The 12,390-nt window shown below is 58.6% G+C and overlaps 1 protein-coding gene across 1 annotated transcript in view; it reads right to left on the bottom strand.

The window, feature by feature from the left end:
• The window catches only part of GNA12 (G protein subunit alpha 12), a 46,450-nt gene extending 34,336 nt beyond the window's left edge, over positions 1-12,114 (bottom strand). Inside the window, exon 1 of the mRNA XM_090288678.1 lies at positions 11,709-12,114. Coding sequence (XP_090144804.1) covers positions 11,709-12,020 — 312 coding nt within the window. The 5' untranslated portion in view covers positions 12,021-12,114. The remainder of the gene's footprint in view (positions 1-11,708) is intronic.
• Positions 12,115-12,390: the final 276 nt, after the last annotated feature.

The raw sequence follows: 12,390 nt of genomic DNA, 5'->3' as shown, positions 1-12,390 counted from the left end.
GGAGTAAAAGTCACAATTAAAGAAACAATCACCTGAGTACAAACTATAAAAACAATATAAAAGAAAATTAGTATCCATGTATGTGTCTTATAACTTGTTGCTAATTATAAAAATTGGACAAGGTTTTTTAGAATGAATCTATGATTTGTCTTAATTTACTTCAAAAACACCCACACTTAACACGTTCTCCTTTTCCCTAATACTTTGGTTTTAAGAATGTTATTTTAAAAAATGAATGAAAGACTGGCCAGGGACATTTACTGGCCTGGAGGTTGTCATGTCGAGCAGACACAGGGAAGGGAGCTCGGCGTTCTTTCCTTGAAGTTACCAAGAATTAAGAAACAAGACAAGTTTTCAATTAAAAAATATGCTGAAGATGCTGTGGTCTCCTCAGCAAATATTTACACATTCTGAAAGTATTCAAGATCACAAAAATTCTGAAGCAAGATTTAAACCACAAATTAAGCCAAAGCGCCTACAATTCCAAATGAAAACATCCTGGTTACTGCCGAGGAGTTACCACGGGCCTTTCCAGAGTCACTACTGACCGTTATACAGATTGTAAGGACGCGGACTATGACATCACTGTCACCAAAGCAGCCCCCGGAAGAGGGTTTGCTGTGGGAAAGAGGTTTTACAAAATAACAAACCTGTAATTGTTTCAGAGACAAGCACGCGTTACTCTGTTACCCTTCTCTTTTCTGGGTGTGGCTGGGCGTATTTTTACAACAGGACTATTCTGTACTGCGTGCGTGTGTGTGTGTGTGATTTGGCCTGAGTTTGCACTGTGCCCCATGCGACATTCTGTGGGGTTTGGTTCACCGGTAACAGTGAACACCCCAAGTCAAAGTCCCCAAATCCGCACAGGAGAAACTAGAAATCCGGGGAGCAGACCACATCCAGATGGCCAACCCCTGCTGTGAACACAAAGGGCTCACCGGGGACCCAGTGACTGGCTAGAGCACAGAAGTCCGTGTGACGTCCCTGTCCTGCCTGTTGATAACCGGAGACATGAGTGAGAACTGCGGGGCCTTGTGCCCGGCAACCGCACCTCCCCTTCCCGCGTGGCACAGAGAACAGAGGTCTAGGGGCACATTCACGCACAAACGCTTGAGGCCGTGTGGTCGTGTGCCCAGGTCCTAACTCCTCACTGTGGGGGTCAATGCAGAGTCAGATAGGACACCTCCCCCCCTTTCCTATGTGGTTCCTCCCTGTTTCCGACCTATTTATGAGATCTATGATCAGTGTATCTAGTGACTCGGCCATTTCCCTTATCTCATTTTCTTGTTTTATCACACTCCTGAGTTCTTGTTTTATTGTATGTCATCTATGTGTGGCTTATTCTTATGCGCCCCACTTCTGTGTCACGGACCTGTCTCTCCAGGCGGGGCTGTCCTGTGCTGTGCATGCCGCCCCCACCCCCTCTGGACAGAGAACGCGGTGCTCAGGAGCGGCCAGGTCCTTGCTGCCCCACTCCGCAGGCTTCTCCCCACCAGCCTGCTCTTCTCAGAAGCGCTCAGGGCCCGGTTTCCCTGAAAGTGTCTCTACCTTATGTGTCTCCCTGGATCAGAGCTCGGGCCGGGCGGACGGCGGCTGCTTTCAGGCGTGGAGGGGCAGGGAGCTGGAAGCTTGTCTCGGGCCGAGTGGGTTTTCTTCTGAAGCCCGTGAATGCGCCTGCCCCAGCGCACGTCCCACCATCCCGGCGGCTCTGGCTCAGCTCTGTGCCGGGAGGCAGTGCCGGCTCTGCTCCGCGGGCCCCTCCACTCCGGGTGCCCTCCCCTGGCCTCTCCCAGGGCTTCGCGTCCTGACCCTGGGTCTGCTTCTCTCCAAACCCAGGGGCTGACAGTGTCCGGGGTGGGGCCGCGTCACCTTCTTCCATCCACACTGCTTTTAGGGGGTGGGGCAGCGGTCAAGAGATGCACCACTTGGCTCCAGAATGTTCTTTCTGCCCTAAGTCGCTGTGATTTTGAAAGATTCAGTTGGACCACATGAAACTGCCGTTCTTGTGCATCAAAGGAGTCGAATAACCAGAATTTCGTTCACCTCAAGACTGTGTGCAATGATGTTCTTTTTCCTCCCTTGAAGTTCATTTCTCGGGCATTTTTTATATTCCTACGTAGAAGTACTTTAAATACACACATGTGTGTACATGTGTGTCCCCATCCCATTGGGGGAGGGGAGAAGATTCTAGGACTCTGGTCCAGTCAGCGAGACTTCCCCAGACTTATCTTTAAACTGCAAACCAAGGCCTCCTTTGCTTGAAACCGCAGTTCTTCCTGTGGCCAGAGTGACTCTGGCCAAGGGCAGGGGGACCTGCTGGGTCAGACCCAGGCCCCTGCCCCCGCCCCCCGTTCCTGCAGAGCCTGCTTAGGTCTCCGCAGCCCCACTGCTGGGCCCTGCTCCCGCTGCTCTGGTGGCCTCGGCCCACGACTCTCTCCCAGCTCCTCCCAGAGCTGGGCCTTCTCGTGTGTTGGGATTTGGTGTTTCCAGCGGCATGTGACAGCGTCCCCGACCAAAGCAGCAGGGACGGCAGGGACCACCCTGGGCAGTGTCTGCAGCCCCTGCGGAGTCTGCGGCGTAAGTGGAAGAACGCCAACAGCCGCCCTGCGGGAGGAGGGTGCGGGCTTTGGGTTGCTCCGCAGAACGTGGTGTTGGATGGGTCCAGGTGTTTGGGTTTCCTATAGGAACTCAACAGCAGGGAAGCACGTTCAGCGAGGTGAAGGGCAGCCACAGCAGGGCCCCGACCTAAGGGTGCTTGGTGCCTCTCCTGTAAGAGGGGTGCAGGGGCGGGTAACAGCATGGCTCCCTCACACCCCAGCGCGCGCTCCCCGCAAACCGTCAGCACTTGGCGTCCTGATCGGCCCCGCTCCACATCACAACACGGGTGCAGATGGCTTCCCTCAGGCGCAGCCACATTTTATCATTATTATTTTAATTCTCATGCAAGGATATATTTATTGATTTTAGAAAGAGAGGAGGGAGTTGGGGAGAGAGAAAAAAAAAACATCAATGTGACAGAGAAATATCTTTCAGTTGCCTCCCATACATACCCTGACTGAGGATCAAACCTGCAACCTTTTGAAAATTAAAAAAATTTTTTTTATTGTTTATGCCATCACAGTTGTCCCAGTTTTCCCCTGCAACCTTCCGTGTACCGGATGCTGCTGCAACCACCCGAGCCCCCCGGCCAGGGTGGGTGCCCACCACGTTTCCTCCTAAACTGATGGTCAGCTTGCTATTTGTGCTCACACAGAAAAAGACCTGAATGGAGCTTACATGTCAACAAGGGGGTCCTAGTCTCGCAGGTGACCCCAGGCAAACGGATACTCACTGGGCCCCAGTTTTACCTCTTCTGCTCCCAAGTCCAGAATCAATTTGGAAATCAGAACAGGAGGCAGAAAGGTGAGGACGAAACCCCGCTGCCAGAGGGAGTCGGTGGTCAGTGGGCTGAGTCCACAGCTGGGCAAGCGCAGGCAGGGCCCCTGCTGCTCGGGGACCTCGAGACAAGAAGGCACACCTGCTCCCAGCAGGCGGCCCCAGGGCACAGAACTGCGAGGCTGAGTCCCCATGGGCACGAGGGAGGGGCAGCCAGAGAAGGCAAGGATGGACCTGCCTGTGGCTGAAACGCCTCCCTGGAAAGACAGGCCAGAAGAACGAGAATCCCACCGACCTAACGTGAGGGCTCCCGAGCGGCCCCAGGGAGGTAACGGCGAAGGTGCTCCCACACAAGGAGAGGGGAGCCCCTCCGCACGGAGTGGGGTGCACGCGAACACACCCTTCGTCCCGAGCTGACCACTTCTCACAGGCACGTGCCGGCGGTTCTGGTGTGTGTGTTTGAAAGCAGAGTCCTTGCCTTGCAGCCGGACCCAGGGTGCCTCCTTTCCTCCACAGCGCCCGCACGCCGGCGGTCTGCAGCCTCTGGCATCTAGTCAAGCCATCAGAACCCGACAACTAAGATCATGGAACTTCGTTTCCTTGGAAAAACACCTAACTGCTCACGAAAACGGAAGCGGTTTGGGGGCATCTCGGGTGTGCCCGCAGTCACTGGGCCTACGCTGGGTACCAGGGGAGAACGCAGAGGAACGGCCCTGCTCTTGGCGCTGTAAAAACGCCAGTCCAGCCTCTGCGGCGGCCGCTCCTCTCGTCTGCGGTGGGAACCAGCAGTGACGGAGGCTGTTCCCACTCGCCCCCCTTCCCGCCTCGGGAATGTCAAGTTTTCTGCCTGGGGCACCGCATCTCACCCACAAAGGCGAGCTGCTTGGCCCGGACTTCCGCGAACCAGCACCCCGCAGGGTCTGGCCGTGGCGGCGCCCTCACCGTGACCAGCGCCGATCGCTGCGCTGTTTGGTCACAGGTTCCTGGCAGCCTGAGTCACTGGCGGCCCCAGGGCAAGTGTTGCTGCACACGTCCCTGTGACCCTCCTCTGGGCTTCCTGTCCCTCCAGGGCCATCAGCAGTGATCTTCCCACTCCTGTCCCCTCCCCTGTGCTTCCCACCCCACAGAGGCCCAGGGGCACGTGAGCACCAGGCCGGGGCCCTGGGCTGCGGACCCTCCCGCCCCCCACCCCACACACAGCACAGCAGCCTCCGTGTGACCGCCCCAGGCAGCGTGCAGGGGCTCGGTGGGGCCCGCATCCACGGGGGCCCTCCACCAAAGCCATGGCAGGACCCTCACTGCACTGGACACAAACCTCCGCGTCTTGTGTCCCCTTGGCCCCCTGTTCCTGCTCACCTCAGGCTGCGCAGTGGGTATGGCGAAGGCCCGAGCGCCCGGCTCGCGGAGGGCAGTGCTCACAGAGGCCCGGCTCCGCTCTGAGTCGGATGGAACAGGGCCATTGGGCCGGGCTGGTGCCGAGGCGCTGAGGCCAGCCCGCCGGTAGGTGATGAGGGCGGAGAGAGGTGCTGCTGCCTGGCCTCCACCCGTGAAACCCCTTCTGCCGGCATCGGACAGGGCAGAGCTGCTCGCCACCCGCCTGCACGTGCCCCCATGGGTCCCCATGTCCCTGTGTCCCATGGGTGCCGCACTCCCCAAGCACAGGTTCCAAGCAGGCTCGGTCTACCAAACCGATGCAGTCGGCTTCCCTCCCCGACACCCGGACCAAGGGCCTAGGCTGTCTGGACGTCCATCCTAACGTGAGACACATTCGTCTTCGTGCACAGAAGAGCCACTCAGGAGACCAGGCCAGCGGGCTCACACTTGCTCGCTGGAAAGGGGCAGTCAGCTGACGTTGGCGGGGCCTCCCAGCCCACCTGACAGGGGACGCAGAGGGACCCCTGCTTTCGTTGCCACGCAGACCGTGAGCCCTGCACCCCGGCAGCGGCCCGCCTTCAGGGACGCCGCGGCCCTGCAGCCGGGGCGAGCCAGGCACCAGGTCCCTTCCACAGCACGGGCCGCCTTGCTTGGAAGATCACCCTGTAATTAGATCTCCAGATAAGCCTTCAGTTTAAGTTCTCTGCTCTGTGAAAACCGGTCAGACCCACGTCCCCCCTCTCAAGTGTGCCGCCCCAGAGGTAATGACGCGCTGCCAACGGGCCACCACCTGGCATGAGGTGGGCACGCGGTCCAGGCCTCACATAACCAGTGGCTGGAGGTCACACACCGCTCTCCCCTGGCACAGATGTGGGGAACCAACCATCAGGACAGCCTGGCGCGGGAGAAGCCCCATCCCTACGGCTCTGGATCCCGGAACGGCCGGGGGTGGGGTGGGGTGGTCTCTGGACTTTTCAGCTGATGGGAAGTGATGGCGGCTCTCCCAGACCCCAGGAGCACACTGACGCTTCTGCTCTCTGCAGACCCATGGCAGCACCCAGGCTGGGGGACGCTCCGGGGCTCAGGGAGCAGACTGCGGGCCAGGGGCACAGAGCTGAACGCGGAAGCGCCTCGGGGGCCTCCTTGACACCCCACCCACGGCAGCCGAAGGCACAGCAAGCCTTCTAAGGAGAAGAGAAGAGCTCAGTGGACACAACTTCTTTGCGGCAGAAGCCCTTACACTGCCGTCCCTGGAGCACGCCCTGGCCCGGGGGTGCATCCACGTGAACACCCCAGGGGGAGGCCCACCGCTTCCAGCCAGCGAGCAGGACCCGGAACGGGAAGTCCCGCCTCACTCCCACACTCATTCCCATCGGACGCCTCTACCGACAGAGCTCTCCGCCGGACCGGCACAGCACACCCGGCGGAGACGGTGCGTTCCCGCGCCTCCACGCCCGCTGACCTGGGAGGGCCCTGAAGGCCGGCTCACAGCACGCGCCCTGACACGCCCTCCCGGCGCCCCACCAGCTGGCACCCTCCCTGGTCCCCGGGGAGCTGCCGCTGCCTGGTGCTGGGCCTGGCAAGCCACAGACCCTGCTCGATGGTTCCCAGGACGCCGCCTCTCAGCGGCCAGTGCCCGAGGGGCAGGCTCCGCTGTCTCCCCAGGCCACAGCCCCCACCATCAGCCCCCAGCAGACCCATGGGTACGTGGTCAGAACATTTTTGTTGAGTGGGATTTTACGTTTCGGTGTCAAGAGAATGCTAATTTTAACCATATAAGTCTTTCTACGGTTTCCGGGCATCAATACATCGGCCCCCACGGAAGGTCCACACTAGGCGGTTCCATGGCACAGCCATGCAGTTCCGGTAGGGCGTGATGATCTCCAGGCCATGTGACGAAGGGCCAACACGCCATGTACGTCTAACCGGATGCGAGGCGCAGGCATCAGAGGGGGCTCCTTTCCGAGATCGCAGCTGAGCGAGCGGAACCGCCATGAGACCAGGCCAGGCTGCGGCGGAGCCTTCCGCACAGGGCAGAGGCACCTGCTGTCCCACAGTCACACAATTTCTGAAACACCGAGTACCCGACCTTAAGGACCGTCCACACAGGAAGGGGGAGACTATCAGCTTTAAGATTATACAAACAAAAAGAAGGAATCGGGAGTATTTACAGGAAGTGAAGCAACTTGCAGCTTCCAACAGCCCATCGAGGGGGCAGCAGGAGCTCATGAAGGTAAAGAAATGAGAGGCTCCCCCAGGCACAGCTGGGCCCACGGAGGAAGAGCCCTGATCTGGAACCCCAGAGCCAGGACACGGGGGCTTCCGGTCCCGCCCAGCTCTGCGCCCCGCTGGAAGTGCCCTCCCTGTCACAGAAGGAGGTGGGCAGGACACAAGGGAAGAAGTGTCAGAGCTCTGCAGCCACAGGGACATCTTTCAAGAAGGAGGGGGAAGAACGACACCCTCGGGTGAAGGAAGGCCTGGAGGACGCTTGAAGAATGGCCAAAGGAAGCTCTCCAAACAGAAGGGAGAGTGCAGGAAGGCCTGGGACTTCAGGAGGGAAAGAACGCGATCAGGACAGGTCAGCACAGGGGTAAGTCGAACAAACTGCCCGCCTTCTGGTGAGGTTTTTAAATCATATTTGATGACTGCAGTGAAACCAAGGGCACGGCGCTCCAAGGGTAAGAAATGCTGCAGTCGCTTGCATGTGAAACGCGGGCGGCGTAAGGGGAGCTGAGTGGGGGTCAAGTTTCCAGACTTCACTTGAACTTGTAAAACAGTCTCCAGTCCACCGGGGTAAGTTATAGATGTTTATTGTAAAACCAGAGTGACCGCCAAGAAAGTGACACAGACCTCTGATGGACATACTCAAAAACCAGCCATCAGTCAATCAAAGACAGAACCCTGCCCTGGCCAGGCGGCTTGCTTGGCTGAAGCATCATCCCGCACAGAAGGCTGCAGGTTTGATCCCCGACTGGGGCACATTCCTAGGTGTGGTTTCGGTCCCTGGGCAGGGCATGTACCAGAAGCAACCAGTGAACATTTCTCTCTTACATCGACGCTTCTCTCTCTTCCTTCCTCTCTCTCTAAAATAAAACAGATCCTCTGGTAAAAATTAATAAAAAAAGATATAACCCTAAAACATGTTTAAATAACCCACAGGAATGTAAGAAACAAATAATAATAATAAAATGAGAACTATGCCCTAACATATTAATAACTGCTTTACCTTCAATGTAACTGGTCTAAATACACAAGTTAATTGACCGAGGTGAGCCGAGCAGAGAAGAGGATACTATGTAACAATTCACTGTCTGTTGAGAGTAAGAGGACGGGAAACAGCTCAGGAAAGCACTGTAACAAGCCAACGTGGCGATGCTGAATAGACTTCAGAGCAAAGGAAATTACCGGAGACAAAGAGGAACATTACTTAATGGCAAAAGGATCAATCCCCCAGGAAGACGCAGTCCTAAAGGTTTACACACCACTCAACAGCGTCTTAAACTACTCGAGGCAAAAACTGATGGAGCAAAAGGAAAAATCAAGAACACACAATGTACAGCTGACCCTTGAACAACATGGGTGACCTGCGTGGATCCACTTACATGCGGATTTTTTCAATAGGTATTATAAATGTATTTTCTCTTCCTTAAGATTTTCTTAATGTTTACTCTTCTCTAGCTTCCTTTATTGTAAGAATACAGTATACATAATACATATAACATACGAAATATGGGTTAATTGACTTCATGTTATCAGTAAGGCTTCCAGAGAACAGCAGGCTACTGGTAGTAAAGTTTGGGGGGACTCGAAGGTCACACACATATTTTTGACTGCGTGGAGGGTCAGCACCCCTAACCCTTTGTTATTCAAGGGTCAGCTGGAGACTTCAACACCTCCCTTTTCATAACTGATAGAACCACTAAATCAGCAAGGATACCGAAAACCGTCCACCAACAGGATCTCAATACACAGAGTACTTCTCTGAATAACAACTTTTTTTTTTCAAGTTTCCACAAGACATTCACTGGCCCAGGCCCAGAGAACACACACCAAGATAGACCATATTCTGTTGCTGGAAGATTTGTTCACACCAGGCAGAAACAGGGAAGCAGCCAGCTGTCTCCCGACAGGTGAATGTTAAACGCTGCACCGTGGTAACGCCACACCATGGGTACTCCTTAGCAATCAACATGCACCAGCTATCGATTATTGATACGTGAACCAACTTGGGTGACTCTCCAGGGAGCTATGCTGAGTGACAGAAGACAGTTCCAGAAGGTCACATTTTGCATGACTTCATGTATAGAACATTCTTGAAATGACGAAATGATACAATTGGATGAGGGATGGGTCATTGTCAGGGTAGGGAGTGGCTATAAAAGGCAACACGAGGCATCCTATGGGGATGGAATGTTCTGTATCTTCCCCAATGTCAATATCCCGGCTGTGACACTGCCCTCCAGTGTTGCAAGCCGCTACCCTGGAGGGTGATGAAGCAAAGGGGACATGGGACCTCTGTGTTGTTGCTTACAACTGCACAGGGCTGCATGACTATCTCAAAATTAAAAATTCAATTAGAAATTTAAAAAAACACTAGGTTTGGTTCCCAGCTCTGCCACCTGCTAATTAGGCCACTGATCTTCAGCAGGTTTTAAAACTCTCCACCTTCAATTTCCTTACTGGCTAAATGGGACGCAACTACCCAAAGTGTCAGGAAAATTAACTGTCACGGATGGAAGGTCCTGGCAATGAGCATGGCCCAGCGCCAGAGCTTTAAAAACAGCCCGTTCACACCGAATGTGCCTGGGACACAATCGTTATCCTGAAGAGCGGAGTTCGCAGGTCCGCTGTTAAGAGTCACGACGAAGCAAACTTACTTAAAAAGTCTCTTCCCAAAGTGATCCGTCCAAACAAAAATGGGGGAGGGTAATTTTGGGTTTCCAAATGAAAGCTGAATTTCTAATGAGTCCTTGAAATGGTCACGACAACTAAAGTGAGTTTAATATGGAACGACGATTAGTGAGAACGCTGGGAAGGAAAACATGGTCTTGGTTTAACAATCTTGTTTCTGTTGATAAGGAAGTCAGGAAAAGTTAATGTTTATCTGCATCAGGAAAAGCTTAAAATCGAGTTTTCTAAAACTCAGTTAAACACTGGTTTTGATTCAAGAGTCTGTTTCAAAATATTTTCTCTGCCTCTTGAGCTTAGAGAAGGTAGGGGACCGTCAGCCAGACCCTGCTGCTCTCCCACCTGCCAGGTCTGGAGGCCAGAGAAGCGGCAGAATTGAACGCTGGCTCAGTGGCCCAGGAAGACAGTCCCACGCACTTCACCCTAGACGACCACGAGGGGAATTTTAACACAGGGTGATCCCTGACGCCCCGGGCATCTCGCCGCCTCTCCAGCCAGAGAGCGGTGACTCACAGGCTTTTGAAAGAGGTGAAAGGGACAGGGGGCTTTGTCATTCAAATCCTCCCCGTGCCCTCCGGGTCCTAGGAGGGCGATTTCTACTGCAGGGAGACGGTTCCGAACAGGCCCAGGGCGCGGAGCTCCCGGCGCAGGCCTGCCAGCTCCCAGGTCCCAGCACCCAGGTCCCAGCTCCCAGGTCCCAGCTCCCAGGTCTCAGCACCCAGGTCCCAGCACCCAGGTCCCAGCTCCCAGGTCCCAGGTCCCAGCTCCCGGGTCCCAGCTCCCGGGTCCCAGCTCCCGGGTCCCAGCTCCCAGGTCTCAGCACCCAGGTCCCAGCACCCAGGTCCCAGCTCCCGGGTCTCAGCTCCCAGGTCTCAGCTCCCGGGTCCCAGCACCCGGGTCCCAGCTCCCAGGTCCCAGCTCCCGGGTCCCAGGTCCCGGGTCCCAGGTCCCAGCTCCCAGGTCCCAGGTCCCGGGTCCCAGCTCCCGGGTCCCAGCTCCCAGGTCCCAGGTCCCAGGTCCCAGGTCCCAGCTCCCAGGTCCCAGGTCCCAGGTCCCAGGTCTCAGCACCCAGGTCCCAGCTCCCAGCTCCCAGGTCTCAGCACCCAGGTCCCAGGTCCCAGGTCCCAGCTCCCGGGTCCCAGCGAGGAGCCGCCGCACCGCCGAGGCCGGAAGCTTCCTCGCGGGTGAAGGAGGGAAAATGCTCCAGATGCTTCTCCGCCCTTTGCTAAATTTAAAGTCCCTCGGGCACAGCAAGATCCAGTCTCCAGGCCGCGTCCCTGTCCCCAGCTCTGACACGGCTACCAGGATACCTGCGACGTGGTTCCCGCAGGGCCGCCGGGGACCGGCCCGGGAGCGGCCGCGACAGGCAGACCAGCGCTCTCTCCAGAAAGGGAACCGCTCCCCGGGCGCAGGGGCCTCCCCTCCCGGCGCGGCCGGACCCCGCGGCCTCGGGGCCTTCGGCACAGGCGCCCGGCTCTGCCGGCTCCACAGGTTTCCGCGGCCGTTCCCGCTGGTTCCCGGCCGCGACCGCGCGTCCAGGGGTCGCCGGGCACAGAGCCCGCAGCGCCGGGCCCCAGGAGGGTGGGCGCCGGGCCGGGCGTCCGAGGACGGCCCGGGGCGGCGGCGTTTGGGCTTGACAGGGGCCCCGCGGCTGCGCTCCGGGAAGGAGGCCGCGTCTTCAGTGACCCCGCGGGCCCGGCCTCGGCGGAGGGCGCCCCGTTTGCGCCCCGGCTCCCGACCGGGAACGCGGCCGCCCGCGGCCCGTGCCGCCATCCCCCCCGCCCCCCGCCGCGCTCCCGGGAGGGCCGGGCCGGGGGCTCGCGGACGCCCGGCCCTCCCGGACCCAGAAGCGGCCGCCCGCCGCCGCCAGCGTGCCAAGCCCCGAAGGGCCGGAGCGAAGGCCATCGAGCCGACGGGCAGCGGGGGCGCGTCCCGACCAGCCCCCCAACGCCCCCGGGGGGCGCCCCGCCGCGGGGGGCGCGTCCCGACCGGGCGCCGCCGTGGTCCCGCCGGGGCACCGGGGCGCAGGTGTGCGGGCGCGGCGCACGCACCTTGAGGATGTTGTCGAAGATGGTGTCGCGGAACTCGAGCAGCGCCTTCTGGTCGAACTCGCGGCCGTGGATGATGCGCATCTGCTTGAGGAACGTGGACTTGCCGCTCTCGCCCGCGCCCAGCAGCAGGATCTTGACCAGGCGCCGCACGGCGCGCCGCTCGCGGGCCAGCCCCGCGTCGATGTCCCGGCTGCGTCGCCGCGCCTCGCGCTCCGCGTCGCGGGCCCCGCCGCCGCCCGCCCTGCGCTCGCGGGCCCCGCCGGCCTCGGCCGGCAGCAGGCAGCGGCTGAGGGTCCGCATCACGCCGGACATGGCCGCTCAGGCCATGGACCCCGCCGCGGGCGAGGCGAGCCCCGCGCGGCAGCTGGCCGCTCCCTCAGGCCGCGTCCGCCGCCGCCGCCCGGAGGCCCGCTCTCGCCCGCCGCCTGGCCCCGGCGGACGGGCGGGACGACGCGGCCCGGAGCCCGGGGATTGGGCCGGCTGCCGCCCATACGGCGGGACGCGCTCTCCGATTGGTCCGTGCCACGCCGAGAGGCGGGCATCCCTCGGGCTTTCGGGGCGGGGTCGGAGCCGAAAGAGGATGGATCTTTAGGGTGGGGGCGCTTCTCATTGGACGGCTCGTCCGAGGTTCTTTCTTTCAGAATGAAAGGGAGGCGGGGCCATAGGGAGGCGGAACGGTCTT

The sequence above is a fragment of the Furipterus horrens genome, unplaced genomic scaffold (assembly GCF_987537825.1).
Source record: "Furipterus horrens unplaced genomic scaffold, mFurHor1.1.pri manual_scaffold_10, whole genome shotgun sequence".
In the NCBI taxonomy this organism is placed as follows: domain Eukaryota; kingdom Metazoa; phylum Chordata; class Mammalia; order Chiroptera; family Furipteridae; genus Furipterus; species Furipterus horrens.
The sequence above is the reverse complement of the archived record's forward strand: the minus strand, read 5'-3'. Positions and strand labels throughout refer to the sequence as shown.